Source organism: Sinocyclocheilus anshuiensis, unplaced genomic scaffold (genome assembly GCF_001515605.1).
Source record: "Sinocyclocheilus anshuiensis isolate Anshui unplaced genomic scaffold, SAMN03320099.WGS_v1.1 scaffold1425, whole genome shotgun sequence".
Taxonomy (NCBI): Eukaryota; Metazoa; Chordata; class Actinopteri; order Cypriniformes; family Cyprinidae; genus Sinocyclocheilus; species Sinocyclocheilus anshuiensis.
The window spans coordinates 1030029-1036817 of record NW_015551044.1 but is presented as its reverse complement, the minus strand read 5'-3'; the positions used below and the strand labels follow the sequence as shown (position 1 = coordinate 1036817).

At 36.8% G+C, this 6789-nt stretch overlaps 4 protein-coding genes across 4 annotated transcripts in view; all 4 read right to left on the bottom strand.

Annotated features, from left to right (window-relative positions):
• Nucleotides 1-6789, bottom strand: part of LOC107661589 (CD59 glycoprotein-like) — a 28121-nt gene that overhangs the window by 4664 nt on the left and 16668 nt on the right. The gene's annotated exons all lie outside the window — the stretch shown is intronic.
• Nucleotides 1-6789, bottom strand: part of LOC107661586 (urokinase plasminogen activator surface receptor-like) — a 13071-nt gene that overhangs the window by 393 nt on the left and 5889 nt on the right. The gene's annotated exons all lie outside the window — the stretch shown is intronic.
• Nucleotides 551-1762, bottom strand: LOC107661588 (prostate stem cell antigen-like). The gene is made up of 4 exons (XM_016451245.1): nucleotides 1664-1762; nucleotides 1463-1582; nucleotides 974-1096; nucleotides 551-729 (listed from the first exon to the last, which is right to left on the bottom strand). Exons 1-4 carry the CDS (start codon nucleotides 1710-1712, stop codon nucleotides 662-664), a joined length of 360 nt encoding a protein of 119 aa, XP_016306731.1. The 5' UTR covers nucleotides 1713-1762; the 3' UTR covers nucleotides 551-661.
• LOC107661587 (prostate stem cell antigen-like) lies at nucleotides 3509-5201 on the bottom strand. The gene is made up of 4 exons (XM_016451244.1): nucleotides 5125-5201; nucleotides 4921-5040; nucleotides 4124-4252; nucleotides 3509-3829 (listed from the first exon to the last, which is right to left on the bottom strand). The coding sequence occupies exons 1-4, from the start codon at nucleotides 5174-5176 to the stop codon at nucleotides 3762-3764; spliced, it is 369 nt and encodes a 122-aa protein (XP_016306730.1). The 5' UTR covers nucleotides 5177-5201; the 3' UTR covers nucleotides 3509-3761.

The window sequence follows — 6789 nt, the reverse complement described above, 5'->3', positions numbered from 1 at the left end:
TGCATCGGCTGTGGGGATGAAGACCACAACTCCCATGATTCCACACTCAGTCACTGCATCATCAAACTACGCCTTTGTTTCTGTTAATATTGAATATGCGCCCTCTAGCTGCGAAAAATTACATATTGTGCCTTTAAGTGCGTCAGCCCACTGGGAAAATGCCCCGTATGCCCGTTTACCAGTCCAGCCCTGCTTGCAATTTTACAAAAATCATGAGCGTTGCCAATGGAGACAAGACGCTGTGGTAGTTAAACAATTAAAAGAAATGTAGAACTATAACTTACCAACTAAATTCACCTGTAGGAGAGAAAACAAGATCCACAAATCTATGGCCGTGACACAAATTAAACACAAAACTCTCAAAACCATTTCCTTCCGTAGAAAATCATTAATAGCCTACTTACAGTAATATGGCTTAATGTATTAAGAAGACAGATATTAAAAGACCAAATAATAATAAAATACAGACCTCCCTTAATCAAAACATGACACAAGATCAGCAGAACAACTCACATTATTCAGTATTTTGTTTAACGCGTTTAATAAAACATGATACTAAAGAACATCAGACTAACAAAACAAGCTTTATTAATAAAGTAGGACTAGAAACGTGTGACATTCAGTTTCTGCTGCAGCTGTAGAATCTGAAGTGCAGCTGGACTCACTGAAACAGGAAGTAGAAGAGCAGAGGAGACAACAGAAGGAGGAAGCTTCCCTTATACACGCCATCTGATCAAGACAATAAGAAAATTACTGTTAATTAATGCAACAACTAGTAATAATCGCAATTAAAAAGTGCTTATTCATTGTTGATTAAACTTCCTTTTCCTGCCGCTCTAGCTTTGCACTACACTTGAAATGTGATTATTCCTTTGGACAGTCACTTGTGTTTGTTGTATTATTGTTTGTAGTATTTCCTCATTTTAAGTCACTGTAGGAAAAATCAAGCACATGATCATATAAAGAACATTACCTGCTGCATTGCAGAGGTCAGTGTCACAGCAGTGGGTTACAATCTCTCCAGTTATTAGCTCTTGGGTCCCAGCTTCACATCTAAGTGCACACTGTTTAGTTTTGATGGAGACCTTTGTGGAACCTGCAAAAAAAGACACAAACCTTTATATAATAGGATAATTAAACAATTTCAACAGTAGTTTTGTGAAAAGATCAAAAGCATCCTTGTCCATTTGTAACTTGAATGTAAATCATCTTCCTTTTATTTTAGCTGTACAGAAACAGTCTGCTTGATACTGATAACCGGTATTTCCAATATTATTTTAATGTATAGGTCATAAACACACTGGTTTGTAGCGCACTGTTATTCTAGTTATTTACGTAGTGGATGATGAATCTGAAGTTTCACACATTAACAGAAACTTTATTTTGCATTGTAAAATGAAGTGGATACTTTATTCATGAATTAATCAAATTAATTACAATTTCCACATCATACTGGACTTACCAGTGGATTGTTCTATTGTTTGGGTTTGACATTTGGAAACTCCATCTCCACATATCTGCACTTTTGCTTCACAGGTAGCCCCCTGAGCAGACAAGCACCAGTAACACTTGAGAGAGTATCCTTAAAGACAGAGAGAGACATTTAGTGACCTCTCCATGTGTACCAAATAATACATAATTAAATACTTGTAGTGTTTTGTACCCCCAGTGAGAAAAATGAACAGAAGAACAACAGAGACAAGCAGATCCATCAAGTATCAGACAGGAACAGAATTAAATAACTATGTTTTCGTTCCTTTTATGTCTGTTCAGAAATGGGTGGGTTTACTGGGAAACCTTTGCTAAGTTCTACACTAGCCTATCATAGGCCTGTGCTGTATGTCAGATACTCTTACAAAACAGGAAGAATTTTGAAACGTGCACTTTAGCTACTTGGGGCTTTTTCGTGATGTAACAGAATAATTTTCTCTTGTTTGTCTCCCTCCTTCAAATGCATCTCTGATCACTTAGAGTGATTGTTTCCTGTTTCTTCTAATACATGTTGATCTGTCACATATTGCAAGAGTTGTCTCTTCCTCTCTTGCACACAGAAACTTTTCTGTGGTTATGATTTGAAATAAATCAATGATACTGTAAGAAGATGTCATTACTTGGTTATCCATTGCAAACCCATTCACTGATTCACTAATAAGATCAGTTCATGAAAATTAAGCATTATGAAATGCAGTTAAATGAAATGATCACGGTGTACTGATGAAACATCATGTAGTGAAAATTATACTTTGGGATTTTATGTATTGTAAATTGATAACTGAAAATATGCTTAAATGTTTTCAAAAAATATGCATTTTTGCTGAACTATTAGTTTTGAAAATGTACCACCAACTTGAAAAATTAGCCGTTTTTTTTTTTAAATGAATGTCAATTGTCACATTCACTTACAGTAAGCGCGTCATTTTACATTATTCACAAATTCAGTCTTCTCATGTTTCATGAATGAGGCATTCACAATGACATCAGACCAGCATTTTTTATTTGTGTTCATATTTTTCATCCAGTTCATTTTCCACAGTTATTATTATTATTATTATTATTATCAATTGATAATTATTAATACAATGACAAAACATTAATACATCAAACTTCTAAAAAAACTGCACCACGTTCCTAAGTGCCTGATGTCAACAAATGCAAAGGTGTTGTTTTACTAGTAGACAAAAGATCATCTTATGCCACCTGCTGATAAAAGTCGCTAAATGCAGTTTGAAACTTTACTCAAACGACTGTTATATTTTGCAACGAGTCCAAGTGGAAAACTGGCATTTACCTACATTTTTTTTATAAATGTAGTATCGATATTACAGCTAATCGATTTAAGATATGAATCAAACTGTTATCAGTACCCAGCACTTCTCCTTAATCACATTGTGTTTCAAGTCCACTTTGTAAGTATTTGAGTAATATTTTTAGTAAATATGACACCAGGAAAAAAACTGATTTAATATTTTATTTAGTCAATGTCACATCAGAATATCACAGCAAAGAAAAAACATTATCGGACACTAAAGATACATAGTACAGAAAATACTATGTATTCAGTACAGTGTGTCTGATTGTAGAACGTGAAGAGCTGCTGGATTCAGTGCAGCAGGATGAAGGAGAGCAGAGAACAGCAGAGGAACAGGAAGCTCTGAGTGGTGCTCTCAACACAGGTTCCCTGAACAACATGTGATGCCTTCAACATCACCAACTGATGTTGTGGCTTCACAGATAGATTTAGAGATGCAGCCTTTTCTCACCTGTTGCTTTAAAGCAGCGGTCTTCACTCCCTGAACAGCTCAATATGTTTGAGCAGCTCTTCTCATCACAATAGTAACATTTCATTTTTGGTGAACCACTACTTTAAAAAATCTGGAGGGCTGAAATATTACTGAATCTCAGGAATATTCTTACTCTAAAAAGTTACTACAGATATTGCAAACTCATTACTACAAAATTTCCCAACTTTTTTGAATAATTATTTGTCTGTTACAGTGTTGGTGCAGTATTTTATTTAACATTTATTTAATAAAGTACAGATGATCTGTTCCTTAAATCATGATACCGAAGAACAGTAGAACATTTATTATTGTATTTATTATTTTGGTTAATTTTTAAAATAAAATACAGATTTTCCGTTCCTCAGATCATGATACCAAAGAACAGCAGAACAACAAAACAAGCTTTATTAATAAAGTATGACTAGAAATGTGTAACATTCAGTTTCTGCTGCAGCTGTAGAATCTGAAGTGCGGCTGGACTCAATGAAACAGGAAGTAGAAGAGCAGAGGAGACAACAGAAGGAGGAAGCTTCCCTTATACACGCCACCTGATCAAGACAATAAGAAAATCACTGGTAATTAAGGCTATTACTAATAATAGTACTTAAAAAGTGCTTATCCGTTGTTCAGAAATTTCATCACAACTGCACTCGACTAACTCATTAGATTCTCCTTTTCCTGCCACTCAAGATTATTCAGGACTACTCTTGAAATGTGATATTATGTTCCTTTGAACAATCACTTGTGTTTGTAGTATTATTGTTTGTATTATTTCCTCATTTTACGTCACTGTGAACCAAACCTAACTGCTAATTAGCACATGATCATATAAAGAACATTACCTGCTGCATTGCAGAGGTCAGTTTCACAGCAGTGGGTAGTTACAGTCCCTCCAGTTATTAGCTGTTGGGTCCCAGCTTCACATCTAAGTGCACACTGTTTAGTTGTGATAGACACCTTAGCGAAACCACCTGTAAAAAAGACACAAACCTCATACAATAGGATAATGAAACAATTCCAACATTTGCAGTTATGTGAAAAGATCAAAAAGCATCCAAAGCAGGCACAGCCATTGTGAATTCTCTTCCTGTTATTTTAGCTGTACCGTTAAGCTGCTTGATATTTCATACTGGTTTTTCCTCATATTATTTTAATGTATTGTCATAATCATATACACTGGTTTGTAGCAAAAGTAGTTTTGCTGTTCACTGCACTTTCTTATTCTACTTATTTACCTATGGATGATGAACCGGAAGTCTGAGATGATCCTCACTGCACAACACAAGATCCAGGGGGCGTGGTTGGATCCAGATCCAACTCCTCCCACCTTACATATACCTAAACCTACCCATCTCCACCCACAGATCCCTAAACCTACCCGTCTCCACCCCCAGATCCCTAAACCCACCCATCTCCACCCCTAAACCTACCAGTCTCCACTCCCTAGATGTGGATCCAACCACGCCCCCCTGGATCTTGTGTTCTGCAGTGCGGGGCTACTGGGAAGTCTCGCACATTAACAGAAACATAATTTTGCGTTAAAAAATGAAGTGGATACTTTAGTCATGAATTAATCTCCAGCAATATTATCACATTCAGTAAGTTATTGCAGTACATTTTCACATCATACTGGAATTACCAATGGATTGTTCTACTGTTTTGCTTTCACATTTGGAAAATCCATCTCCACATATCTCCACTTCTGCTTTACAGGAACCCCCCTGAGCAGATAAGCACGAGTAACACTTCAGAGAGTATCCTTTAAGACAGAGAGAAGCATTTAGTGACCTCTCTATGGGTACCAAATAATATAGAATGAAATACTTGCTGTTTTTTTTTGTACCTCCAGTGGGAAAAAAGAAAAGCAGAACAACAGAGACACGCAGATCCATCATGTGTCAGGAACAGAATGAAATAACTGGCTGCTCTTCCGTTTATGTCTGTTCAGAAAGGGGTGGGTTTATTGGGGAACATACGCCTATGCCTACTGTATAAGCCTATGTATACGAATTTGAAATGTCCACATCAGCAACTTAGGGCTTTTTCGGTACACTGAACAGAATGATTTTCTCCCTCCTTCTAATGCATTTCTGAACAATCTGTAACCTTATATTGAATTCATTATTTTATTTCACTGTTTGTTAATCCACACTCTTAAAAAAAGATGTGCTGAAAACAACACAAGCTATGTTAAAACTAAAAATGTTTGTGTCAAAGCAACTCAAAATGATGGAGCAGGTCACGTCTTTTTGTTCATTAGAGTTACTTTCAGTATTTTTGACATGCTTGATATTAAAGAAGGGATGATTGTGCAACATTTAGGTGAGACATAACTGTTGCGTGTGTGTAAATAACAGACTACTGTACCAATGAAACAAAGTAACGAGCACCAAGAAGTCTCATTTATTAGTGAGAGCGTGGTTAAATTTACAAACAACTTGAGAAGAAACAGAAACACAGAGAGGAAACAAGAGTGTCGACAAATCAAAGAAATAATCAAAACCAAACAATTCCCATAACTATTAACCCAAACCAACTACCAAAATGAAAATGTAGAACCAAAACTGAAATCTTCGGCATATGTGATGCCTTAAAGGGTTAGTTCACCCAAAAATGAAAATTAGCCCATAAATTACTCACGTTTCAGACGAATCCAGTCGGAGTTATATAAAAAATTGTCTTTGATCTTTCAAGCTGTTTCATGGCACTCAGCGGGTGTTGCATGCATCCGTCCAAAAGAAGTTAAATAAAATGCGCCCATCCATAAAAAAAAGTGTCTCACACCGCTCCGGGGGGTGAACAAAGGCCTTCTGTAGCGAATCGCTGCGTTTTTGTAAGAAAAAATATCCATATTCAAAACGCAATAATCACTTTAATGTAGCTTGCGCTCACTGTTGTACACTGGAAGCAGTTCCGGGGGAATGACGTACAGAAGTGACGCACACGGAAGCGCAGGGGATAGATCAAAACAAAACAATGGTCACTAATTAGAAGTACAAAACTAGGATTTGTAAAGATGAATGTCGGAGGATTTTGATATAAGCCAAGAGGAGACTGGTTTTCCTTTGCTAAAGTGAGGAAACTTTGCTTCCTTTGCTCCTGTTAACAAACGTTGGTTTTCACGAGACTCACTGGCGCATGCGCAACGCTAAACTCATACGTCATCCTCCCGGAGCTGATTCCAGTGTATAACAGTGAGCACAAGCTAGATTAAAGTGATTATTACATTTTGAATATGGATATTTTTCTTACAAAAACGCATCGATTCGCTACAGAAGGCCTTTGTTCATCCCCCGGAGCCGTGTGAGACACTTTTTTTTAATGGATGGGCGCATTTTATTTAACTTCTTTTGGACGGATGCATGCAACACCCGCTGAGTGCCATGAAACAGCTTGAAAGCTTGAAAGATCAGCTTGAAAGATCAAAGACAATTTTCACTTCTTTTGGACTGATGCATGCAACACCCACTGAGTGGCATTAAACAGCTTGAAAGATCAAAGACAATTT

Excerpts from the sequence above, each read along its gene's own strand:
- LOC107661587 (XM_016451244.1), bottom strand. The coding sequence starts at position 5,176 with ATGATGGATCTGCGTGTCTCTGTTGTTCTGCTTTTCTTTTTTCCCACT. Across the intron at positions 4,253-4,920 it reads AACAGTAGAACAATCCATTG|GTGGTTTCGCTAAGGTGTCT; the intron begins GTAATTCCAGTA and ends TCTTTTTTACAG. Across the intron at positions 3,830-4,123 it reads TGACCTCTGCAATGCAGCAG|GTGGCGTGTATAAGGGAAGC; the intron begins GTAATGTTCTTT and ends TGTCTTGATCAG.
- LOC107661588 (XM_016451245.1), bottom strand. The coding sequence starts at position 1,712 with ATGGATCTGCTTGTCTCTGTTGTTCTTCTGTTCATTTTTCTCACTGGG. Across the intron at positions 1,583-1,663 it reads GTTCATTTTTCTCACTGGGG|GATACTCTCTCAAGTGTTAC; the intron begins GTACAAAACACT and ends TCTGTCTTTAAG. Across the intron at positions 1,097-1,462 it reads AACAATAGAACAATCCACTG|GTTCCACAAAGGTCTCCATC; the intron begins GTAAGTCCAGTA and ends CTTTTTTTGCAG.